At 42.2% G+C, this 27,743-nt stretch overlaps 1 protein-coding gene across 1 annotated transcript; it reads left to right on the forward strand.

Moving 5' to 3' along the window:
* Positions 1-27,637, forward strand: LOC133413928 (inositol polyphosphate 5-phosphatase K). The gene is made up of 15 exons (XM_061698859.1): positions 1-168; positions 4,191-8,594; positions 9,325-9,482; positions 11,000-11,491; positions 12,911-13,018; positions 13,110-13,218; positions 15,893-16,009; positions 16,990-17,165; positions 17,263-17,374; positions 18,450-18,559; positions 18,665-18,875; positions 23,680-23,817; positions 23,892-23,957; positions 24,028-24,132; positions 26,180-27,637. Exons 4-15 carry the CDS (start codon positions 11,004-11,006, stop codon positions 26,645-26,647), a joined length of 2,208 nt encoding a protein of 735 aa, XP_061554843.1. The 5' UTR covers positions 1-168; positions 4,191-8,594; positions 9,325-9,482; positions 11,000-11,003; the 3' UTR covers positions 26,648-27,637.
* The last annotated feature ends 106 nt before the right edge of the window (positions 27,638-27,743 follow it).

Consider the following 27,743-nt stretch of genomic DNA (forward strand, 5'->3'; position numbering starts at 1 on the left):
TTAAAAAATGTAAGAAAAAAAACAATTCAAATGCAGGGTTGCTGGGATTCAATTTCGGGGTACTGGATTTCCCCCCCAAATGGGCCTTGACTTGTGTGCACTGGATTTCGTGTATCTTTCGCTAGTTAGCTAGTTCTGTTTGTGTAATGAGAGGTTTTCTCCCGTTTGGTGAGTTGTTTCTGTTTTATTATTATTATTTTTATTTTATTTGACCTGCACATCGAGTGGGAAGTATTAAGGATAAACTGCCATTTCCTTTCAACCGTTTTCTTATTTTAGGAAGTTAGAATTCGTGAATGTATTTTGCTTTTTTTTTTTTTTTTTTTTTTTTTTCCTCCCCCAAATGGGGATAGTCGGAAACGTTTAAAGCAAAAAAAAAAAAGCTTAACGTCGCTTAATGTCCGAAAACTGCGTTCAACCGTCACCAAAAATGCGTGTGGAAATCTCTATTTATACAAACTCCAACCTCTGAAAATAAATATTAGGGATTAGAAAGAAAGAAAAAAAAGATTGATGTTGCTTAATCCTAGATATGAAGATTAGATACACCAGTGCGCTGCAGGTCGACGTTGCCATTACAGGCAATGCATAGACATTGAAATTAAATCGTAATTTGCTTTTCATGAGTTAAAAAAATAAAATAAATGTAAGCTTTTCGTCATCTGCAAAGCGTGTTGGTCCAAAGTCCAAAAACATATTTTTACTAGTGTAAGGTTACTCCCAATTCCCTTGTCGTCATTGTAGGCGTCAAAATCAAAATACATGTATATTAAAATAGACTGTCATTGGATAGAGGGGTGATACATGAAAAAAATGAGCCCTAGTTTGTATGAATCAGATATGGACTAAGGCACAGGTGTCAAATTGGTGGCCCGGGTGCCTGATTCGGCCCGCCACATAATTTTATGTGGCCTGTGGAATTAAATCATTTACATCCACTCTGTGTTTCATGCTAAAAAATCTAAATTGTAAATTGTCTTCACCTTTAAAAATATTGAGCTATTGCAAGCATTTTGTTTCTTACCGATCCTCTTTGTAAAATAAATAATATTGTAGTCGAACAAACAGTTTTTACTGGCTTCTGATTTCACAAGTAGTTATCCATCAATTTGTGTATATGTAATAATATGAGGAGATCATACATTCATTTGGGTTCACAGCCATAACGGCCCTCGAAGAAAAAACATAACTACGATGTGGCCCGTGACAAAAATGAGTTTGACACACCTGGATTAAGGATTTTATGCCACTTTTTATGTCACAAATTGGCCCAAATTTTCTTGGCCAGAAATCAATGTAAATCATTAGAAAAAGTATGACTGAAACCTTGACGCTTTAACAGAATAATGCCTGGATCTTTCTTATTAGTTGAGATGAAAATGTGATGTTTAAAGGTCCCATATTTTGTCTATTTAGACCTCTAGAGTGAAAAGTGTCAATTTAATAATAAAAAAAAAAAAAACCACCATGGTTTTGTCATGCGAGTGTCCAGAAAAGGCCCCTTTGACAGCTACTTCTGTTTGACCCAGTTTTGTATCCGCTTTGTCCATATTTGACTAAGACCGCCCCCTTTCCTCTGATTGGTTGCCTTCTTATAGAAGACCCATTTGTGAGAGCACACGTGTTTATGTTGACAGCTCTGGCTCGGGAGCGGAGATCTTTGCTAGTCACATAGATAAGCTTGATAAATTGGAATGACCTGATTTCAGGCCTTTTGGCAGAAAAAAACATATGAAGCTCAGGAATATGTTGATGATTTTAATTCATATTTCACATGTTTACTGAGGCACCATATAGCCAATATTACATCCCAGATACTTGGAAAACGTAAGACCTTGAAACAGGCTGGCTTGAATCAAGGGACGTATAAAAATAGGCGTGCACCACCTGGATCATAAAGACAGCAGAACTTCAATTTAAATATTTAAGCTTTTGTTTTCGACATTCCTTGACGAGGGAAAGCCTGATTGATATATTTCAATGAGCCGTTAAGACAAATGCTGACTCAGTCGCCGCGGTAACAGACTCCGTGACCCTATTATTTTTAAAAATTTGTTTTATATGTCAAATCCTGACTTTCTCCCAGTCTCTTACCACTTCCTGTGTGTTTCTCTGCAATCCCATCAATAGAGAGGCGCAACTAAATCCAAAATGATATGCTTTGAAATAATATCCTGTTTTTCAAAATTTTTTTAATCTGATTGATCAATTAATTGAAAAAAAATCAACAGATTAATCGATTGTTAAAATAATCATTACGTGCAGCCCTTGTATTTTTTGATTTGATCTATTTTATAATTCTCTTAGAATTGGTTGAGCATTAATCAAATGGAATAAATATACATTTAACTTTTTTTATTTTTAGTAAATATTTGGTAATTAAATGAAGTTTTACTCTAAATAATTACATTTTAAAATGAGTGAATTGTTTTATTTTTAAAATAAACTATTCTCCATTTGTATTCATCATTATCTTTTAATTTATCTAATTAATTTGTATTACTGTCGATACAATAAATTAACATTACCAAAATAATTTACATATGCATTTGAAATTTTAAAATTTCAATAACCTGGTTTATGCACAACTAATTTCCGCATTTGACAAAACGGGTGAAATCACTTCCTCCTCGCCGGGTGAATGGCAAAGGGGACCGTGACATAGCACCAGAGGGAACTTTAAACACGACTTTTTTTTTTTTTTTTTTATAAACACAAGATGTCACCACAGAGCCACCAAAAATGACAATCGCTGATGTCTACGCTTTGTTCTGTTTGAATATATGTTATTTGTATCAATAAATGATATACTGCACATGTATTTAACTTTTGCCCGAAGACACCAGCCATAAAGAACAATTTTTGGCAGGCTCGCCTTCAAATAATCGTCTTCAAACCGAGTTATGCTAATTAACATAGCATACACAGGAAGTCAGCTATCCCGTTTTCCGCGTTGGTCACATGACGTTCCGCAAAAAGTGGATTGCTCTGATAATTATAATTAAATAGATTACTAATACAATTTGAAATGGGAATTAATCATTCTTGTCTTGGTTAAAATGTATTCATGTATATTCATTTTTATTTTCTTTGTATTCATTTTCTAATTAGATAATTGGTTAAGTGATTTATTGAAAATAAAATAAATCAATGTTATAATTAAATATTTAATTATCCAAAATTTTTTTTTTTTTTTTTTATATACACATTAACTATTTCTTTTTACCTCGTCTACAAATGACCTTGGCCATTTGTCCATTTTAAAAATCCAACGTACTGTAGCCCTTGAGCACAAAAGGTTTGCTCACCCCCAGTCTATTCGGATGTCTTTTAGCTTCCAACTGTGACATGGATGGGACACATGCATAGCCTATCACTGAGCCTTCAGAAAATACCATTTTGTTTGCTGAGTGAAAATCAATTGTAAATTTTATATATACTGGTATATAGTTTATATTCATATAGACTGTTATATTTTGGTCTACAAGTCACTGATTTAAATAAAATTGTATTAAATAAAGATGAATTGCATATTAAAGTAATATTTACTTTTTAAATACATGTCAATTAGTATGAATAAAATCTTATTGAGGTCCAGTCACGGCTGAACAAAATATGCCTTGAATGCCTGAATGCTGTTGTGATATTTAAGTAAACTGCTTCCTGTTACGCCTTTGGATGCCAAATTGCATATAAATGAAAATCAGATGTTATTCAAAATATATTCATATTTGCTGCAATTTAAAGTGTGATTAAATGTGAAGGCAGTGCATCAAGTAGTTGTAACACATTGAAACTAGTGCATTTCAGGTGCTTCTCTTTCAATATTGGATTCTGATTCTGATATATTTTCATATAAGCACTCATGTCACATTTATCCGTTTTCATGGTGAATCGACATATTGATGATGTCTTTCTGTTGTGGCCATGCACGATCTTAGCTCAAGTTGAGCATATTCAGACTTGCTTGAACTAATTAAGAGGAGCTGTGCTGGACCTAAATGATCCCAGTTTTCGAGTTCAGGGGAAGTCGGAACAAAGATTGAGATTAAGAGCACGTTGAACCTGCCGGCTGGAATACAGGGACGCTTTGTTTTACCTGTGTGAATAATTGTTGTTTTGTATTGTTTGTATCTGTATTCCCCCCTTTGTGTGCAAGTGGTAATAAACCGTTTTTTATGTTATCACAGATAACTGCATGGACCCATTTTATGGTGCGCCTACCAGACCCAAGGCTGAGGTGGAACAGTCATCGACTGAAGTCTGAAAACAAAAGCACAGCCCCAGCAAGCAGGAAGTGCGCTTTTGGATTTTTGGGACGTCCAACAATTCCTCCACTCGTGACTGAGGCAGACAGACTGGGACTTTACTGGGGACAGTCTAAAACGCTTAACATAAAAAAAGCTCACTTAATGTCCGAACACTGTGATCGTTCATCACACAAACTTGTGTGTACCTCTCTACTCATGCCCACTTCAGCCAGTGAAAATATCCAAACAAAGTTGTTCTTATTTTTATTTTTGAAAATTACAGTTTCATTTCAGTCATCTGCACGAGAACATTCATGGCTTTCATGCGAAAAGATTCTGAGTTCACTCGGGCCGAAGTAGAAGCTATTCTGCTTGATGTGGAGAAGTATAAAGACTGCATATCACATGAACCACCCCTGGAGCCTAAGGGGGGTGATGTGTTCCTGTATCAGAGTTTGCAGGGAGGCAGATGCACTATGGACTTAAAATTTGATCAAAAGATGTGGAAACAGAAAGGGTCAAATCTTCACAACATTAAAAAATATGGCGGTAGGGTGCTGAAGCGATACTACCACATTAGGACAACTCAGTGTGACAAGGGATCAGCAGAGTTTAGAAAGAATGTATACTGTCTTGTGCCACAAGTTGATTGTAAATCGGCGACAGCTTTGTATCTGATTCACTACCTGGGAAATGAGAGTGTGGATGTGCTAAAGAAACATGGCAGTTCAAAACCTGAGAGAGTCTTCATTTCTTCCAAAAAAGAGGTACTTGCAAAGATCCTTCACGAGGACGATAGGCAGGCTCCAACTAAGATACACCAGTCCACCGTGTTTGAAACATGCAGTGGCAATGAGGAGCACATGCCTGTGAATTTCCCACATCATCTCAAACAGGTCCAAAATGCAACGTGTGCTACCAGAAGTGCACAAGGAATATCTCACGATGAAATGTACAGTATCCATGAACTGGCTTACCAGCTTCCGGGCTTTGTCTGGTATATTTCTACTTTTCCAGACCTTCTGGTTTTTGCAGGGATGCCAGAAATGATGGATTTAGCGCAGAACAACTTAGAGGAAGCAGTTGAATTCAAATACCCTCAAATGTTGGGCTATGAAACAACATTTCAGATGGGTGACTTCTATGTTTCAGTGCTTACTGTGAGAAACGCATCCCTTGTGGATGATCCTGTGTTTCCTGTTGGTTTTATGCTGCATGAACGTGAATTGATGCAACATCATGAAATGTTTCTTCATGACATTCTGGGGAAACTTAGAATGGGTGAAGACAAATTCCACAGTGTGCCCATCGCTGTTGGCCGAGAAAAGGGAATTGTCGAGGCCTTGAAGACGAGGTTCCCAAACATTAGCCTTGTTTTGTGCAGGAACCGTGTCTTGCATGACGTTGAATACTGGGTGAAAAAGAACGGATGCACAAGGGATGACATAGAGGTACTAAAAGATCAAATTGAGGAACTCATTAATTTGCGTAACAGAGATGAGTTTGAAGCACATTACAGCAAATTTGCAGCCATGTGGCCAAAGGAATTTATCAAATATTTCAACCAGCACTTGAGGGAAGACCTATCCAACATAGCTTTCTTTGGCACGGAACAATTGGATGCATTCAAACATAACGGTCCAACCAACAACATCAGTGAAAGTATGCATAAAATGATTAAATCACAAGATGAATGGAAGGAACTTCCAGTTAATGCCATGGTTCTGTCTTTCTACTACATGCAGTCATTCTTTTTATCTGAGTTTCAAAGGGCTAGATATGGGCTGGGCAGTTACAACCTGAAGCGGGGGGTCCCTGTGCCTTTGACAGATATCGATATACCCTCATTTGTTCCTTTGGAGGACATTGTTGGGAAAGTCAAGGACCATCTGAGAGATGAGCACAGCAGAGAACACAAAAAGACAAAGCTATCGATGTTTCAGACCTCATTAGCGAACACAGTAGTCAAGATGGGGTTGGTGAGCCTGACTTCATCTGCGGGGGTGTTTGTGGTTAAAAGCCCTTGGAATGAGACTGTCCACGTAGTTCAGAACAACCCCGACGGGGCCGAATGCTGCTGCCCCAGCACAGGCAAGTGTTGCCATATCCTGGCTGTTGAAATGGCAACCGGGATGAGTCTTCATATAAAAAGGCCATACAATCTGTCACAAATGCGCAAAAGGGATCGAGGCAGAGCAAAAACACAGACGAAAGGCCAAGCTGAGCTGGACCTGTAAAATTAACTTTCTTGCCATGCAAACATTCTGTCTGGGTCCTCCAGTCATTCGGGGTTCCGTTCCTGAATGTTGATTGTTGGCTGAAGTGGTCCCATATCAAATTGCAAACAAAGATCATGAGAAATGAGTGCTGTTCCCTTTCACCAAGAAGTGGTTTGTCGTATAGTTATCATTACGGTCTTTATTGTTGCACTACTGTTGCCATCTTGCTTTCAAATTGCTAATGTACATTCTCCATTGCGTTGGCAAATTAAATATCTCTTTCTACCATTTTGATTTGATGGCTGTTTTGATCTTGTGCCTAAGGCATAGACCAAAAGGACCAAAAAGAATGTCTGCCCTCTGCCCCCACGTTATCCTGTTGTAATAGGCCCACACCCTGGGTTCAAAATCTTAACTTTTTAAAATGTGAACATCTATTGGCCATGAATGGCTGACTTAGTGAACCATTGAACCACCATCCATTCAATAGTAAACGAGTATTTTACGTCGAAAATCTACTCACCTTTGCAGTTGGATGGTGCCAACTTTCACTGCTTCAGCTGGCCAGAGCTTAAAACATGATGACTTCACTCACGGGTATCACTTGACAATGTCAAGGGGATAATTACTTCTTGACCATGACCAAGGCAAGGAGGCTTGCCAAAAAAATCCACGTTGAAATGACCCCTACAGGGCTAACGTGACATTTGGCTAAACACCTTGGTTCCAGAATTATAGCTACAAGGTGAAATTCAAACTCAAAAAAAAAAAAAAAAAAAACCTCAATCCCATAAACGACTTAAGTATTACAGTGATTATTTACCTTCCAAGTCTTCCTTTCCAGAAGATAGCCAACGACCTTCCTCTGACCTTGTTAACAGCGACAAGCCGTCTTTTCCGCCAGCCATCTTAACAGTGCCTGTGGTGAAGCTGATGCGCTTCAAAATAATAAAAGTGGAGATATTGTATAGCACCACTAATTTCCACCATTTCCAGACATCCCTCCCCATAAAAACTCAATTCAGGATGGTAGGCCACCCCTGTGCCCGCAAAAACGAAATTGTAAGATTAAAATATGTTCATGTTTATCTCTCATGTGCCGCAGCATACCATGTTGTCACCTTCCTCTGATCTTAAATTGACAGCTAACAACTGTCTTTCCACCTGCCAATTTAGCAGGATGTTGGGCAACGCTGACCTGCTTCCAAACTAGTGGTGGGGAACAATGTCCACCAGTGGGGGGGAAAAGAAAAAAAAAAATCTAATATGTGCCTATAGAAAGCAAAAACCTGAATTCAATGAGCATCTTTAATTAAGTGACACTAAACTTTTTTTACGACATGTTTTAGACTGTCCCCTCTCCTTGGAGTGAACATTCAAAGCTTTTGTCGTCTCGAAAGATCCTTTTATGCTGCCGTGTAGTCACGGCATCTGTCGCGAGAGTGTGCAGCAGTGGTGGGAGGAGAAAGGAGACCAGTCATGTCGGGTCTGTAAGCTGTGCCTTCAAAATTGTGTGGGGCCTTGTCACAAGCCTCAGTGGAGTCATAGGCCATCTGCAGATTGAACAAGAAGAACGTGAACCTCTTCTTTTCGGACCACCAGGAGCTTGTGTGTCTCATCCGCAGAGATACAAAATCCACGGCGGCCGCAAATTCCGTGCCCTCGATGAAGCTGCTTGAGATTGCAGAGCGAAACTCTAAGAAGGGCTGCAGGACTTGGCGGAAGACCTGGAAGATTATAAATGGACTAGAAATGACTGCATTATACGAGCAGATTTCATCACGGTCCAGAAAGACGAGGTTGAAAGCAATTTTGAGGAGTTTCGTCATTTTCTGCAGGTTGAGGAGGAGGCCACCTTGTCTGCTGGGAGGAAGGAAGAGCAGAAGAAGGGTTGGATGATGAAGAAGAGGATTAAGGGTCTCAACAGGGACATGGCTGCTCTCTCAGACTTGATCACACGCACAGAGGAGCAGCTGACATCTGACCATGTTTCCTTCATGAAGACCCACCTGGTTGCACTGACCAGAATCCAAATGCTGCCTGACAAACCCAAGGCGGCCCCGGGAGCTGCTAGATGAAGCCAAACGTGGGCAACCTCACCGTGTGGAAATGAATGACGGAGAAGGTACGGGCAATTTTTTTTCCTACGGGCAATTTAGAGTCTTCAATCAACCTACCACGCATGTTTTTGGGATGTGGGAGGAAACCGGAGTGCCCGGAGAAAACCCACGCAGGCACGGGGAGAACATGCAAACTCCACACAGGCGAGGGCGGGATTTGAACCCGGGTCCTCAAAACTGTGAGGCAGATGTGCTAACCAGTCGTAGTCTCCCATTCAGTAAAGAAAATGCATGGGTTGCCAAATGTGACCAGACAATAATATCTTTAGATTTGGTGAAGCGGTTATTTTTCATTTCCTGATTTGAACCCGGGCACTCAGAACTGTGAGGCAGACATGCTAACCAGTCACGCACCGTGCGGCCACAGATATAAATAATCGGTAAAACATTTCATAACCAGCATTTTTAGTGATTATTCTTATTATTATTGTTGCGGTGTTTTTTTATTTTTATTTTTAAATGTGTTATTTATTTATTTATTGAAATATTTTATTTGGAGAATACTGACATCTACTTATTTTTTTGAAGTAGATGATCTCAATTATGCATGCGTCACTGATGGGAGAGCGAGAGAGAGAGAGAGAGAGAGAGAGAGGGACGCAGGGGGGTTGACGTGCAGGATGCTGTGTCCAGCTGCATGTTGCAACATTAGGTCGGCTCAGCTCCAATCCTCCTCCTCCTCCTTCTCCTCCTCCTCCTCCTCCTCCTCCTCCCCCTCCTCCTTCTCCTCATCAGTCAACATGAACGAAGTCACGTGACCACCTCCTGTCCCGACAGCCCGGTGGCCCGCGTACCACCAACACCGCCTCTCTCTCCGATCCGGTTCTCCATCCACCCTTAAGGAATTTATGAGCTGCACTCAGCGCTTCACCTTGCGGCAGAACGCATGAAAGGTAGGACAAATATCAACATCACGATCTCGTGAGATCCAATTCGGAGCTGTATTTAATATTCTGCCTTTGTAGGAATAACAATACCGTGGTGGTGGTGAATTCAAGGCTTTTTGGATGCCAATTTGCATATCATGAATAATTTAAACGATGCTCGGGTAAACAAGTGGTGCTTGGTGGTGATGGTTGTAGGGTGCTGGTGGGTACCTTTTAACCTGTCTCAGATCAACTTCATTGCAATTCTGCACGTGTCCTCCGTTGCCATTCAAAAGGAGGTCAGGCGCTAATTAATATTGCTCAGGAACAGGACAGAGGTCCAAACTTAGTTCCTCAGACCCCATTTGCAGACTCGTGATGGCATCATCAGTGGATGTCTGGGGATCGGTCGGTCAGTGGCGTCTCACGGAAAATTTTAAGAAGAATTGGACACGACAAGACAGTACGAGGCGTCACCGTAGATGAATGGTTCGCCAAATCTGCCTTACAGTTCTGCGGACCGGGGTTCAATCCCCGGCTCCGCCTGTGTGGAGTTTGCATGTTCTCCCCGTGCCTTCGTGGGTTTTCTCTGGGTACTCCCGTTTCCTCCCAAATCCCAAAAACATGCACGGTAGGTCGATTGAAGACTCCAAATTGCCCGTAGGTGCGAATGGCTGTCGGTTTATATGTGCCCTGCAATTGTCTGGTGACCAGTTCAGGGTGTACCCCGCCTCTCGCCCAAAGATAGCTGGGATAGACTCCAGCACGTCCGCGACTCCAGTGATTATAAGCGGTACAGAAAATGGATGGCTGGATGGATGGCACTACGATAGGCCTAGTGGTTAGCACGTGTGCCTCACAATTGTGAGGTTCTTGGTTTGAATCTCGGCTCTGGCCTTTCTCTGTGGACTTTGCATGTTGTCCCCGTGCTTGCATGGGTTTTGTCTGGGTACTCTGGATTCCTACCACATTCCCCAAAAATGTCCATAGGGAATGTGAGTTCAAAAAAAAATGGATATGGTGAAAAAGTTTGATATTTTTTGTCAGTTGTTTCAGAAAGTGAAACGGTTGTTTTATGTAGATTCATTACACATAGAGTGCAATAGAGAGACTTCTTGAAGTGTTCATGCTTATAGCTTACATTCATTCATTTTCCGTACCGCTTATCCTCATAGGGTCGTGGGCGTGCTGGAGCCTAGCCCAGCTATCTTCGGGTAAGAGGCGGGGTACACCCTAAACTGGTCGCCAGCCAATCGCAGGGCACGTATAAATAAACAACCATTTGCACTCACATTCACAACTACGGGCAATCTAGAGTCCTCAATTAACCTACCATGCATGTTTTTGAGCTGTGGGAGGAAACCGGAGTACCCGGAAATACCCCACGCAGGCACGGGGAGAACACGGCAACTCCACGCAGGCGAGGGTGGGATTTGAACCTTATCAAACTTGTCCTCAATACTATTTCTCCTCTTTTGCACAATTAAAACTAAAAAGACCCATCTTGATGTTTCCCAGTGTTTATTGTATGCTATTTTTTGCAGGCTAATGGATCACACACAGCAGAAACCACCCATTGCACTTCCTCGTGGTCCCAACGTGCAACCTGGACGCTGTGCACTAACCACAGCAGGTCCACAGCCACTTCAAGGACCCCCTGTCATTGGATCATCTGGGACTGCGCAGGACAACCAGCCTGCACTCAAACCTCCCGCAGCGAGAGACCAAATGCAAATCAAGTCCGGGTCGGCCCCTGTGTCGTTGGCCGGCATAAGCCGACCGAGACCCGGCGCCCTCGGGACGAAACCTGCTCCTCGACCCACCAGGGTCCCGACCAAGGATATAGATTTGATCCCGGTTTGCATCCCGGGACCTCGGAGTGCCCACATCCTTCCTCGTTCCCCATTAGAGTCCTCGGTCTCTCCTCACAGTCCTCAGGCCTCCCTGAGCCCAAATTATAGTGTCAGTCCTCAACCAGCTGTCAATACAACGCAAGCGCAGTGTGACAAGACCAGTGGCGATAACAATGACTTCAGGTGAGGCAATCGCTATTGATTCCTCTATTGACGCTCGTGTCTGTTAATTGCTGTCTGTCTAGCCATTGTGTACAAGGCTCCATATGTTGTATTCGAATACAGCAGCCGCAGTAAGCAAGCTAATACGCGCCCCGAGGCGTCATATGAATCAAAGCGGCTCTTTTCTCTAAAAGCTTCTTGCTGAGAGAGTGACGCAGCTGCATTAAATCCACTTGGCAGGCTTCGCATCGGCTCGCTTGCAGCGCCTTTTGATCCACTACAATACAACTTGCTATAGAGGGAGGATGACGTGGGGGCTTGAAGGTCTGAAAATAGCTCCTAAAAGTCTTATGAAAAGTCTACACACCCTTGTTCAAATGTGATGTATAAAAACTAGACCAAGATAAATCTTTTTAAAACGTTTTTCCAGCATTAATGTGACCAATAACTTCTCCAACTCAATTTAGAGAGGGAAAATAAAAATCAACTGAGGTCATGTATGTATGATAATGTATGTATAACTGGGGATGTGCCGTGTACAGAATGAACCAAACATTCAAACTCGTGGGAAACGGGAGTCAGCACACATTTTACACACACATCACCATTTAACGTGCCTCTGATTAACACCAAATAAAGTTCAGATGTTCTATAAGGCTTTTCCTGACATTTTCTTTCTTTTTTTTTTTTTTTTCTTTTTTTTTTGGCTTTCCAACAGAAGCCTGAAGATTTTGGTCTAACACTGACTGCTGTTTTATAATCTCTCCACTTTGACTAAGATCCCAGTTCCAGCTGGAAAAAAACAACAACAACCCCAAAACGTAATGCTGCCACTACCATGCATTAATGTACAGTATTACAGTCTTATTTATAATAAAAAGGCACCGGCTCTATTCAAACTGTCAGATGAGTAGAAATACAGTGCATTTATTATTTTATTTATTACTACCACAAAGAAAAAAAAAAAAAAAACACATTTTTTTCAATAGCATAAAAATAAGAGCAAGTTAAACATTTTGACCCGAGAATGTTGTTGTAGACTTTTTACTGGAGTTTCTCAAACTGTGTTATCATTATCACAATATGTATAGTTTTAATCATGACATAAATGTAGATCACTATAATACACCTGTCCTTTACTGTGTTTAAACATATGTAACTTGTTCAACGGTTCACTTCCGGTCTGTCATCTACCTCGCCGCTTACCCAAAGGCCATCCATTTTATGTAGTTGCACGTAATATATTACTGGGTATTCTGGCTCTGTGTTATGTAAGAAGTACACAGCGAACACTTTTTACATCACTGGGGTAAAACGAGAGATGAATCACGTTTAACCTTTTTTTTTTTTTTTTTTTCTCTGTCTATGCAGCCGCACTTAGAGCAAGAGATTACATGTTCACTATCACTGAAAGCTAACGCGGCGTGTGCACTGTCACAGGGTCCACATCGCCACATGGAACGTGGGCTCGGCCGTCCCGCCGGATGATGTCAGCGATCTGTTTGGACCCAGTGTGTCAGATGGGAGTGTTGACATGTTTGTCATTGGGTAAGCAGAATGGCTATGCCAGGATGCCCACATGCTCACCTGTCCCTCTTCTGTTGCGTTTTTGTTGTTGTCAATTCTTCACACTGTGCAGGCTCCAGGAGGTGAACTCCATGATCAACAAGCGGCTGAAGGATGCGCTTTTCTCAGACCAGTGGAGTGAGCTCTGCATGGACACGCTCAGTCCCTTTGGATATGTCCTGGTTGGTCAAGACACATCAGCTTTATTTCTTATAAACATAATCACTATGAAAAACAAATCTTACAATAACATTCAATTATTTTTTTAAAGCAGCGGTTCTCAAACTTTTTGGGTCCCGGAATTTAAATTTTTTTTTTAATGACCCCTCATAATCCTCACACCAATTAAACACAACTACAGTGGTGCCTTGAGATAGGACTTTAATTCATTCCGGGACCACACTCGTAACGCAAAACATTCGTCTCTCAAATCACCCTTCCCAATTGAAATGCTGTAATCTGTTCTAGCCTCCCCACAAAAAAAGAAAAAATAACACGGTATACTCTCTACAGCATGAAAAAATTCAGTGATGACATAATTAAATAGAATGTGAAGAATGAAACCGTTTTTGCCACATTTTTGGGTTCAATTCAATGGACATTGTGTTGCTCCTGCTGGTGTATGCTCCTTGGCCACCTGGGGGCAGTATAATACATTCATTCATTCATCTTCTGTCCCGCTTATCCTCACTAGGGTCGCGGGCGTGCTTGAGCCTATCTCATCTATCTTCGGGCGAGAGGTGGGGTCCACCCTGAACTGGTCGCCAGCCAATCGCAGGGCACATATAAACAAACAACCATTCGCACACATATTCACACCTATGGGCAATTGAGAGTCTTCAATTACCTACCCTGCATGTTTTTGGGATGTGGGAGGAATCCAGAGTACCCGGAGAAAAGCCACACAGGCACGGGGAGAACATGCAAACTCCACACAGGTGGGGCTGGGATTTGAACCCTGTTCCTCAGAACTGTGAGGCAGATGTGCTAACCAGCTGCCCAGTATAATACAGACATACAGATATACATGAAGGAGCTGGTCAAAACTCGTTCGCAGAGGATGATTTCCTGTGATTATTGTTATATTATCTGTCTATGTCATGCCCCACTATTTGTGTTCAAGTATCCGTCGCTTAAAGGGTGACACCACAACGGTGAAGCTATTCACTAGCCCATTTATGGCATTGTTAGCATTAAGCTAAATAGACTTGTTAGCTGAAGCTATGTGGTTGTTTAAAATACACATTATGCATTTCTCTTTGTTTTATATTTAGTCTGACAGGAAACCTTAACTGGAAGTATCGATAAACAGCTTGAAGCCTCTTTTTTGCAAGATTGTTCACTATCTGCTGCGTTCACTGCCACCATACAGCGCTGAAATCTCCAATTTTTTTTCGCAAGTCAAATTAAATAATCTGACAAACGACTGCTCATTTCTCGAAAAAAACGTAAGTCGGGTCGGTCGAATCTCACAGTACCACTGTATCATCATATGTACCTCTAAACAGGAGCGTAGCACCAGATTCTGGGCCCCAATACAGCACCTTCATGGAGGGGAGGGAGGTTGGGTTATTTCGTAAGAGGGGGATTGGGTTTGTGGACAGAATTTTCTCATCCAGATATTGTTTTGTTGATGGGTGTGGGGGAGCAGCAGCCAGGGCCCCCCCAAATGCTCAGGGCCCTGGGACATTTGCCCCTCCTCCCTCCAGTTCGACAACCCTGCCCCTAAATGTCATTTAAGTTTTGAAATCAAATTTGACTAGTTTCAGGAAAAAGGTCATAATGTTATGAAAACAAATTCATATTTTATTGTAGCATTACGAAAAAAGTTGTATTGTTATGAGAACAAAGTTGTTTTTCTTGTTTTCCGAAAACAGTCAAATATGACGTGGCAACAATGCAATGAGACTCATGTTTTTTTTAAAATGCCACATAATTATTTTGTGGCCCCCTAACCTATGTCTCATGGTCACTGGTTCCCGGTTTGAGGACCCTTTTTTAAAATACAGTTTCCAATTGTCTGCTATGTACTGGTCAAAATACTCCAAGGGTCAGGAATCATAGCACACCTTTCACGCTCCTTTTTTTATTGTATCGCTGAAATGACCAAATTACAAACCAGGTGTTTGGTTTTCGATACCATGACGAGTAGACTAGACTAGTTGTTGAGTCCTGAGTCAAGCGAGTGCGGAGCCCCCACGAAGACAGAAAAAGCATGGATTGTATTTCCACCCATGGAAGCAGCAATTCATCATCAAGCTGCTGAATTACACTTGTTCGTTAGTGTAGCTGATCTGTACCTGTGGTGCATGCAGCGCCAAAGATAAATACTGTACACAATATATGATTTCATACACTGAAATAATGAAGATATTGTATGCAATTTACAATTGTGTTTAAAGATTTTTTTTTATTAATATTGAAGAGAAATATATGCAAAATACTTAATTCTATGATTTAATTAAATGTCATTAATAAATTAAAAATAAATAAATACAATAAATTCAATTGCTAACTCCAGTATGGTATCTGTCCTATTATTTAATGGTAAAATTGAAAGTATATTTATACATTATGGATTAGAATAAATCTGGAATAATAACTTTGTGGTTTCATTTTGTAACGTTAGAAAACGTTTATTGTATTTAAAATAAATAAATGTAATTACTTTTATTAATTCATTTGAATTGAATTAATACATTACACATTTGTATTAATTCCATTGTTATGTTAAAATGATTTTTAAAAAATCAATCTTTAAATTCAAACAGCAAATCTAAGTGATGACTGCCCTAATACTTTTTGCCGATATTGTCAATTGTGTGCTTATTTATTTAGCTGTTTTTGTCTTTGTAGGTGGCGTCCCAGCGGATGCAGGGCGTTCTTCTGCTGGTCTTCTCCAAATTTGTCCATCTCCCGTTCCTCCGAGGCGTGCAGACACAGAGCACTCGTACAGGACTCGGCGGATGTTGGGTACGTGTCCCGCTGCTCTTGAATTCATGACCTTGCACAATTTGCTATTTCGGGTTACCGTTAGAATGGTGGAATGAGCAGGCTTTGAAAAGTGGAGCACGCCAGCAGGTGTTTCCGTGTGTGTGTGTGTGTGTGTGTGTGTGTGAGAGTGTGACCTTCGTCGCAGTGTTGATGTCGGCGGCGTCACACCAGTGTGATGCTGCAGTCTCCTTCTCTTTGAGGTCAGAGCAGCAGCAGGCGTCTGGCTTGCTGCTTTGAAAACAAGCACATAAAGAGCACAGACCTCCGCCAATGCTTTCGTATTCATCAAGCCATTTCACATTTGGTTGCTTTGAATTTGGAATTAATTCTGAACATGGCTTCCTTTTAGATATGATTCTGCACAAACACAAAACAATACAAGCTGATCAGGTGACATTTAACATAATACTGTATATACGAATTTTGTGTGCAAGGGCCTTTTAAAACAGACAGATGAGCCAGGTCACTTTTAGTTGTATAAAATATTTAAAAGGTTTATTTTTATAATATAATATTTAATTCCAATTTGCATTTTTTATTATTCATAATTATTTTAAACATCATCAATTATCAAATGATTAAAATTTTTAAAAAATGATTAAATAATTTTGCTTTTTTAAAAACAATTTTATAATCATAATAAATCAATCAAACAATTATAGAAAAAGGGAAAAAAAAGAAATATTAATAAATGCATCTTAACAAACCATCTTGGGAAACAATGGGTAATTGACAGGAACAAATAAGCTATTACACAACTCCTGTAAATGATCAGTGGACCGAATGGTGTTATGACGCAGGCATGCATCCTGCAGCATACGCCGTCTCGCCTCACTGTAGCACAAGCATAAACACACACAAAAAAACATAAACCCTAAAAAAATACAATGAATTTATGAGTATGGGTTTGTGCTTTTCATTGTTATTGCAAATGTTGCTGTTTTGTGTTCTCCCTGTAGGGTAACAAAGGTGGCGTGAGTGCAAGGATGACCGTGTTCGGACACCCCGTGTGCTTCCTCAACTGTCACCTGCCCGCTCACATGAGGAACCTGGAGCAGAGGATGGAGGACTTTGAGAGCATCCTGCAGCAGCAGCAGTTTGAAGGAGGGGCTGCGACCGGGATGCTGGATCATGAGTGGGTGACCTTTGCTCATGACATGTTTAAAAATACGCACCAGAAATAACAGAAACAAATGCTTGAATATATCCCCTAATATTTTCTGTTTCCCTAGTGTCGTGTTTTGGTTTGGAGATTTAAATTTCCGAATTGAAGATTATGACATTCATGTGGTGAAATGTGCAATTGACAGCAATAAGCTCCCGCTACTATGGGAGAGAGATCAGGTGAGGCTCATCATCATCATCATCATCATATGGGGAATAGTGTCATAATGTTACGCGAATAAAATTGTAATATTATGAGGATGGGGTCGTCATTTTACAATAACTAAGGCATTAATTATAAGGAAACAAGTCATAATTTTACAAGAATAAAGTTGTAGTGTTATGAGAGTAGATGTGTAATTTTATGAGAATAAAGTTGCAACCTAATGAGGCAAAAGATGTAATTTTACAAGAATAAAGTTGTCGTATTTTAAGCGAATAAGGTTATTTTTATGAGGAAAAGATATTTGAGAATAATGTTGTAATTCCAAGTGAATTCAATTATAATAGTATGAGGAAAAATGATGAGGTCACTTAAAGTGTTGTAATAATAACATGTACTGTATATGTATATGGTGCCTTGAGAACGGTGACCCTGTAGTGACTGAGTGATCTGCGGTAATATTAGTCGTTCTTCGCAGAGGACAAAGAGTATATGCATGTGAGTAATGTTATTTTCTTTGTCTATGTGTGTTGCTGCACCGTTTGTGTTTAAATATTAGTTCCTTAAAGCGTTATAAGACCCCCACATAGATGCTATTCGTTAGCTATGGCATGTGTTAGCATTAAGCTTGCGGACTTAAGTTACGTGGTTGTGTTAAATACAATAGGTGTTATTCTATTTGTTTGAAGTTCAGTTTAACAGGCAACTTTAACTGCGAGTGGCTTTGAACAGCATGAAGCCTCTTTTTTGAAGGTTAGTTTACTAGACCTAACTGTTGCTCGTTGTGAAGTGTGCTGAGTTGAGTTGAGTTCATCGCCACCACACAGCGCTTGTCTGACAATGTTTTGCTCGAGAGTCAAAGCAAAACTCACCCATACGACGATTCGTATCTTGAAATGCTTGTAGGTCGACTTGCTCGTATCTCAAGGCACCTCTCTCTGTGCATGATTGTCGAACATACAATATAATGTGGCGAACATTCCTGTCTGTCTTGACAAGACTGAGGCAGCAGATGACAATAAAGAAGCCTTTATTGGAGTCCTCAATGTGTGGCAATATTGTGACCTGGTGTGATCTTTGTCTTTTGTTCAGCTCAATATGGCTAAAAGCACTGAATCCATCCTGGAAGGCTTCTTGGAGGGTCCTCTCAAATTCCCACCCACGTACAAGTTTGATGTGGGCACACATACATATGACACAAGGTCTGCCCTTCATTATTTGTATGAGTCATAACCTCATCCTTTCATTTTGTGTTATTTGTCCAGCGAGGCTAACCATCATTTTGTATTTTCCCTGTTGTGGTTCAGCGCTAAAAAGAGGAAGCCCGCATGGACCGATCGCATCCTCTGGCGCCTCCGCCGCACCGGCTCCCCTGTTCCTACCCACAATGCAGCACTCCAGAGGGGTCTGACCTCATGGCTGGGTGGCGCAACCAAAGTGACACAGCATGCATACAAGAGCCACATGGGCTTCACCATCAGTGATCATAAGCCCGTGTCGGCCCTGTTTTCCCTGCATGTGAGTGAATACGTCACATATTGAAATGCCACAGCCAGATGGTGCAGTGCATTTAATTTTATTAGAACTAGGTTGCGTCATTACATTTTACCAAGGAGTATTAGGACCAGTAAAAAGTTAAAAAATATATAAATTATGAAGCTATGAGAATAAAGTTGTAGGTTTATGAGAATGAAGGTGTAATGACAGCCTGTGATTGTCAAAGTGTAGTACATACTGTAGCTCCCTTTAGTGTTGTGCCAAACAGTACAGTTCAGTTGTATTTAACTTTTTAGTATAATACATTTGCATTTAATCTTGAGAAACTGTTAATTTTTAAACTTATATTTAGGTACAATTTTATTAAATTGATGTTCAGTACATTTCAATTGCATTATTATTTAAGTACGTTTTTGTTATGTTCCTACAGTGTATTTTACAGTGTAATTTTACGAAAATAACAACATTACGAGCAACAACACGTAATTGAATGAGATTAAAAACGTAATTTTACATGAATAAAGTTTTAATGTCGTGAAGAAAAAGTTGTAATTTAATGAGCATAATGCTGGACTTAATATGAGGAAAAAAATCGTAACTGATCAGAATATATTTCGAAATAAGCAGTAAAAAGCTGTGGGGAAAAAATGTCATTTCACATGAATAATGTTGTAATATTCTAAGAAAAGGTATTAATTTTATGAGAATAAATAGTAATATTACAAGGGGGAGAAAAAAATCACAATGTTAATAATAAGGAAAAAAACTAGTAAATTACGACAGGGAAAAAACAAAAAATCACAATTTTAAGAATAAAGTAGTGCTATCATGATGACCATATTGCCCGTCTCTTCTACAGAGAAACAGCAGCTGCTGGTCTCAGGACTGTTACACATTCTCAAAATATGATTTTTTAATATATATATATATATATATATATATATATACCCCTCGTTGAGCCGTCACCTTATCGTGGTGGAGGGGTTTGTGTCCCAATGATCCTAGGAGCTAAATTGTCTGGGGCTTTATGCCCCTGGCACCCATGACAAACAGGTCCAAGGTGAGGGACTAGACAAAGCACGGCTCAAAGATGCCTTATGATGACGACAAACAATGGACTCAGCTTTCCCTTGCCCGGACACGGGTCACCGGGGCCTCCCTCTGGAGCCAGGCCTGGAGGTGGGGCTCGAAGGCGAGCGCCTGGTGGCCGAGCCTGCACGGCCGGGCACAGCCCGAAAGGAGTAACGTGGGTCCCCGTTCCCATGGGCTCACAACCTGTGGGAGGGGCCATAGGGGTCGGGAGCTGGGCGTTGTCACCTCTCTGGCAGGGAAGGGGTTCGAGCTGGTGTGTGAGGTCGAGATGTTCTGACTAGATATAGTCGGACTCTCCTCCACACGCAGCTTGGGCTCTGGTACCAGTCCTCTCGAGAGGGGTTGGACTCTCTTGCACTCTGGAGTTGCCCATGGTGAGAGGCGCCGAGCAGGTGTGGGTATACTTATTGCTACCCGGCTCTGCGCCTTTACGTTGGGGTTCACCCCTCCACCTTTGGGTGGGGGGACAGGTCCTGACTGTTGTTTGTGCCTATGCACCAAACAGCAGTTCAGAGTACCCACCCTTTTTGGAGTCCTTGGAGGGGGAGCTGAAGAGCGCCCCCGCTGGGGACTCCATCGTTCTGCTGGGGGACTTCAATGCTCACGTGGGCAATGACAGTGAGACCTGGAAGGGCGTGACTGGGAGGAACGGCCCCACCGATCAGAACCCGAGCGGTGTTCTGCTATTGGACTTCTGTGCTCATCACGGATTGTCCATAACGAACACCATGTTCAAGCATAAGGGTGTCCACACGTGCACTTGGCAACAGGACACCCTAGGTCGCAGTTCGATGATTGACTTTGTGGTCGTGTCATCGGACTTGCGGCCGCATGTCTTGGACACTCGGGTGAAGAGAGGGGCGGAGATGTCAACTGATCACCGCCTGGTGGTGAGTTGGCGCCGATGGTGGGGGAAGATGCCGGTCCGAAGTGGCAGGCCCAAATGTATTGTGAGGGCCTGCTGGGAACGTCTGGCAGAATCCCCTGTCAGAAGGAGTTTGAACTCCCACCTCCGACAGAACTTTGCTCATGTTCCGGGGGGGGGGGGGGGACGACATCGAGTCTAAGTGGACCATGTTCCGCGCCTCCATTGGTGAAGCGCCCGACCGGAGCTGTGGCCGTAACCTGGTTGGTGCCTGTCGTGGCGGCAATCCACGAACCCGTTGGTGGATACCAGCGGTGAGGGATGCCGTCAAGCTGAAGAGGGAGTCCTATCGGGGCTTTTTGGCCTGTGGTACTCCTGAGGCAGCTGATGGGTACCGGCTGGCCAAGCGGAATGCAGCTTTGGTGGTCGCTGAAGCAAAAACTTGAGCATGGGAGGAGTTCGGTGAGGCCATGTTGAAAGACTTCCGTACGGCTTCGAGGAAATTCTGGTCCACCATCCGGCGTCTCAGGAGGGGGAAGGAGTGCACCATCAACACTGTCGAATCTCAGATTCAGGAGGAGCAGTGTGGTTTTCGTCCTGGCTGTGTAACAGTGGACCAGCTCTACACCCTCAGCAGGGTCCTCGAGAGTGCATGTGTTTTTTGGACTTGGAGAAGGCGTTCGACTGTGTCCCTTGGGGGGTACTGTGGGGGGTTCTTCGGGAGTATGGGGTACCGAACCCCCTGATACGGGCTGTTTGGTCCCTGTACGACCGGAGTCAGAGTTTGGTCCGCATATCCGGCAGTAAATCGGACTTGTTTCCGGTGAGGGTTGGACTCCGCCAAGGCTGCCTTTTGTCACCGATTCTGTTCATAACATTTATGGACAGAATTTCTAGGCGCAGCCGAGGCGTAGAGGGGGTCCGGTTTGGTGGCCTCCATATTGCATCTCTGCTTTTTGCAGATGATGTGGTTCTGTTGGCTTCATCAAGCCGTGACCTCCAACTCTCAATGGAGCAGTTCGCAGTTGAGTGTCAAGCGGCTGGGATGAGAATCAGTACCTCCAAATCGGAGACCATGATCCTCAGTTGGAAAAGGGTGGCGTGCCCTCTCCAGGTCGGGTCCTACCCTCACCTATGGTCACAAGCTGTGGGTCGTGACCGAAAGAACAAGATCCCGGATACAAGCGGCCGAAATGAGTTTCCTCCCCAGGGTGTCCGGGCTCTCCCTAAGAGAGAGGGTGAGAAGCTCGGTCATCCGGGAGGATCTCAGAGTAGAGCCGCTGCTCCTCCGCATTGAGAGGAGCCAGATGAGGTGGCTGGGACATCTGATTCGAATGCCTCCCAGACACCTCCCTGGTGAGGTGTTCCGGGCACGTCCCACCGCGGGGAGACCCCGGGGACGACCCAGGACACGCTGGAGAGACTACATCCTTCGGCTGGCCTGGGAACGCCATGGGATCTCCCCGGAAGAGATGGATGAAGTGGCTGGGGAGAGGGAAGTCTGGGCGTCCCTGCTAAAGCTACTTCCCCCGCGACCCGACCTCAGATAAGCGGTAGAAAATGAATGCGTGTGTGTGTGTGTGTGTGTGTGTGTGTATATATATATATATATATATATATATATATATATGTATATGTATATGTATATATATATATATATATATATATATATATATATATATATATATATATCCATCCATTTTCTGAGCCGCTTCTCCTCACTACGGTCGCGGGCGTGCTGGAGCCTATCCCAGCTGTCATCGGGCAGGAGGCGGGGTACACCCTGAACCGGTTGCCAGCCAATTGCAGGGCACATACAAACAAACAACCATTCGCACTCACAGTCATGCCTACGGGCAATTTAGAATCTCCAATGAATGCATGTTTTTGGGATGTGGGAGGAAACCGGAGTGCCCGGAGAAAACCCACGCAGGCACGGGGAGAACATGCAAACTCCGCACAGGCGGGGCCGGGGATTGAACCCCGCTCCTCAGAACTGTGAGGCTGACGTTCTAACCAGTCGCCCGCCGTGTGTGTGTGTGTGTGTGTGTGTGTGTGTGTGTGTGTGTGTGTGTGTGTGTGTGTGTGTGTGTGTGTGTGTGTGTGTGTGTGTGTGTGTGTGTGTGTGTGTGTGTGTGTGTGTGTGTGTGTGTGTGTGTGTGTGTGTGTGTGTGTGTGTGTGTGTGTGTGTGTGTGTGTGTGTGTGTGTGTGTGTGTGTGTGTGTGTGTGTGTGTGTGTGTGTGTGTGTGTGTGTGTGTGTGTGTGTGTGTGTGTGTGTGTGTGTGTGTGTGTGTGTGTGTGTGTGTGTGTGTGTGTGTGTGTGTGTGTGTGTGTGTGTGTGTGTGTGTGTGTGTGTGTGTGTGTGTGTGTGTGTGTGTGTGTGTGTGTGTGTGTGTGTGTGTGTGTGTGTGTGTGTGTGTGTGTGTGTGTGTGTGTGTGTGTGTGTGTGTGTGTGTGTGTGTGTGTGTGTGTGTGTGTGTGTGTGTGTGTGTGTGTGTGTGTGTGTGTGTGTGTGTGTGTGTGTGTGTGTGTGTGTGTGTGTGTGTGTGTGTGTGTGTGTGTGTGTGTGTGTGTGTGTGTGTGTGTGTGTGTGTGTGTGTGTGTGTGTGTGTGTGTGTGTGTGTGTGTGTGTGTGTGTGTGTGTGTGTGTGTGTGTGTGTGTGTGTGTGTGTGTGTGTGTGTGTGTGTGTGTGTGTGTGTGTGTGTGTGTATATGTATATGTATATGTATATATATATATATATATATATAGTTCCGGTAATTCATATATATGTAACTTGGTTCTCGAAACGTTGCCACTTCATTAATTGATGACAGTACTTGTTGTAAAGTGCTATCGTCTTTCAGTGCATGCTTCTTTGTCGTAGTTCCCCTTCAGGGTGGACATGCCTCTAGTGGAGCTGCAGGCCAACAAGGAATGGTTCAAAGTTTCCGACGCCACAGTCAAGTTCACCTTTTCGTCCAATTATCATCGCAGCTCATGGGACTGGGTAGCCATATACAAGGTATAAAACTTTGTTCTGTATTTTGATTGAATTGCCCTTGTTGTTACTTCCATTTACAGTATGTCTGTACACAGGTTGGATTCAGACACCACAAAGATTACCAAGCATATGTGTGGGCCAAAGGGGAGCACGCAGGACAGGTGGGCCACAGATTGATATTCATAACGCGGGGATCTATGCTCAATTGTGTTTTCTGTACGTCCTTTCCAGGTGTCTTTTTCGGAGGAGGACTTGCCAAGAGATGATTGTGAATACATCCTGGGCTTCTACAGTAATAATATGAACAGCATTGTTGGATTGTCAACAAACATCCAGGTATGGTTTCTACAGTATGCAACATTTCTGGAAATGTCCACTTTAGCTATAACATTTTTGAATATATTTAAAGTTGGACACTTTGGATGGGAAATCGCATAATTATGGATGACCACACTTTATTGCGCTAGGCATCCTCCAATTGTTTCTGATTCTGTTTTTCCACCTATTCAATATCAATAATGCTTGACCTCATTAGGGTCACTGGTGAGCTGGAGTCTATCCCAGCTGATTTTGTGTGAGGTGCAGGTACACTCTGGTCGCCAATCAATTCCAAGACCAATAAGCATTCACACTCGCATTGACACAAGTATAGACAATTTAGAGTCTTCAATGAACCTCACGTGTATGTTTTGGAATGTGGGAGGAAGCCGGAGTACCTGGAGAAAACCCACACAACCACGTGAGAGAAAAACCTCCACACATGTTCAAACCCCGGAGGCTACCGTGCCGCCTGTGATTCTGTGTATTTGCCGTATTTTAAATATAAACCATAAAACAAGCCTTTTCAAACTTTTGGAGCTCAAGAACCAAATTAGACATTTGGTTCCCTTTATATAAAGAATTGCTATTACACCAATATTCATTGATACGAATGTTTTTTTAGAGATACATACGAGACGTCGTTTGGCGGATTTTTTGCTGTGACTATGCGAACGCAAATTTGAAAAAAAAGTGGCTTCAGGCTGTTTATTGACACTCCCAGTTGAAGTTTACTGTTAAATTAAACATAAAACAAAAATAATTACATGTTGTCTTTTTAAAACAACCACATAACCTTTTAGTCCGCTAGCTTAATGCTAATGGTGGTAACGCATCATGGGAAATGCCATAGACATGCTAGCGAATAGCATCATACTCTTTATCCTCTGCGAAGAACGACTCGTATTACTGCTGATGACTTATGACGTCTCCCCTGTCTCCACATACAATCGTTCTTGTTATATTGCGGGTCACTTGCTCAGTGCATTGCAATTTATTTTGACTGTAGATACGTCTATCGTGTTTTTGCTGTGATTATTTTTACGCACAGAGAATGTCTAAAATTTGGGATCATTTCACACTGAATGCAAAGCACAACTGAATTAAGTTACACAACTGCACGTCAACACTAAACATTGTTAGCCAATTGAATTCAGCCTACAAACGCTGATTCCATTTATTGAACGGAGCTGCTGTTGGTCACAGTTCTCGGCCAGACCCTGACACGCAGACTCCCCGACATCCCATGCCATCCTACCAAGCCCCGCCTCTTAAAGGCACATGCATGGACAAGACACAACAGTATGTACAGTATTGTTAATACATTCTATGCTCTCAATGTTTTTTTTGTGTTAAAATACATTTACAATGTGTTTAGAAATGTTTTAATAAATTAAGTTAATAAGGAGGAAAACTAAAAAAATGGTTTCATATCGTGTCTATGTCGCTGATTTTCACCTATCGTGGGTGGGGCTGTTCACCATAGACTGGTACTCCCTCTAGTGGTATGCAAAAAATAATAATAATTAAAATCACTGACATAAAGTAACTGTGCATTATGTTACAGTAGTTTCATACACTTATTTAGATGCCCTTTTGATTTAACTTTTTATGTGCAATACATTTTAATTTAATCATTATTTGAGTAACGGGAGATGGACAAATAATATCAGTATTTTATTTTCCGATATTGAAGTGGAGCGGTTTACAACAATTTTAAATATATTTTTGGGGGAATTTTTTTTTATGAGCACTTAGGCCCGCTACACTAGTGCATCTTAATGTTGGTCATTATCGAAGAGTTACTCGGTGTAAAAAGTTTGCGAACGACTGATTTAGACTATTTGACTAAAAGGCGTAGTATGGAACTGCATATAAGGATGGAATTTGTTTGTGGAACAGACTTAAATTTGATTGAACATTTTAAAGCTATAGAAACCAAATAGCTGTTAACTAGTATGGAAGTTGGGAAAGTAGGCCTCTTTCGTAATATGTTGTTTGGGCATCTGTGTCTTGTTAAAGGTCATCTACTGTATGTATTAAAGTCCGTTCTCATCCTGGACAGATTAAGCTTCCAATCCACAGTCCGTCAGCACACCGCTCCGATAGCTCTGAGGTAAGTTCGGAAGACGACAGCACCCTGGTCCTGCTGGCTGCGAACTCCCGCAGTCCGAGCCCTAAACCCATTAAGCATCATCACTGCCGCCACCGTCGTAGCCGCAGCCCCGCCGTCCCGGCTCTCTCGTCCAACCCCCTCCCCTCCCTGCAGAGCCTCAGCCTTTGTCCCCTGCCCAAAGAGACAGGCAGCCGCTCCCCTGGCTCCCGCTCCAAAAAGGAACGACTGTTTTCCACCGGGTCTCTGTCGTCTCCGGCCGTCAGCCCGCTCAGTCCCCGGAGCCCTGTGTCTCCGGGCGGAGGCGTCACGGCACCGGAGGCCCTGATTGCCGCCATGTTAGGGGAGCACAGGCCTGCTCAGGTTAGCCCCACGGGGCTCAAACAGCTTGGACATGCAGGGGGAAACAACACTTCATAGAGGAGATGGACCCTGAACTATGTCATGACTCGTGTGTGTGCAACCCTGCAATTCTCTATTTCCAAAGCATCTTACACTGTGTTTATCCGGGAGTCACATCCCAATGACAAGTGCTTTTATAGACTCACAAACTCCAATGTGTAGAAACACACATATTGAATGTGAAGCCAAACATGCAGACAGTCAAAATATGGATTGACTTTATTGATGTGCGTGTTGGAGATGATGCGTGTGTTGGCCTTTGTCATGAAACAAATGCTAGAAATTTGCAATCGGGATTAAGTGATAGTTTCAAATTGAACTGGAGTTCCTGGTCATTATTCCTAGCATTATCGAATTTAACATTTAATGAATTGCGACTTGAGTCACTGACCGAATATATAGTGGTTTACTCACCTGATTTCCATGCAGGTAGCGTGGGTTCAATTCCCACTCAGCGACGAGGTGAATGTGAGTGTTGTCTACCTCTATATGTGCTCTGTGATTAACAGGCCACCACTCCGAGGTGTACACCGCCTTTCATATCAAATGTATTTTTATTCATTTAATTTTTTTTTTATTTACGTCATTAAATATTTGGTTAATTGATTTATTGTGAATAATAAAAGACAAAATATTTGTTAAATAAACAATATTACATATACATTCAGACGTTTTTGTTTAATTCAATATTTGGTTATTATAATTAAATTCATTGTAAATTTCAAAATATTATTACAATATCTATATTTTTTACACATTTTACATACAAATTCAACCGTTTTTGTTTTTTATTTTATTTTTTACCTCATGCACTAATGATCTGGCCCATCTGTCCATTTTAGAAATGTGGCCCCTTGAGCACGAAAGTTTGCCCATTCGACCAAATATTGGAACCCTGTCCTATAGAACTCAGTGATTGGATGTCAAACCAAATGTTTTTTTTGTGTGGTTTGCTTCAAAAATCTACATTTGTTTGCATTCTTCTTGGCTGTGTGTGTGTGCTAATAAAGAGTAACAAACATGAGAGTTCCTTACATAATCAGCACTCCACTTGATAACATGAAGCCATTTGTACAGCACGGTCAGCTAGTGGTTAGCATGTCTTCCTTGATCT

Source organism: Phycodurus eques, chromosome 15 (genome assembly GCF_024500275.1).
Source record: "Phycodurus eques isolate BA_2022a chromosome 15, UOR_Pequ_1.1, whole genome shotgun sequence".
NCBI classification, from domain to species: Eukaryota; Metazoa; Chordata; class Actinopteri; order Syngnathiformes; family Syngnathidae; genus Phycodurus; species Phycodurus eques.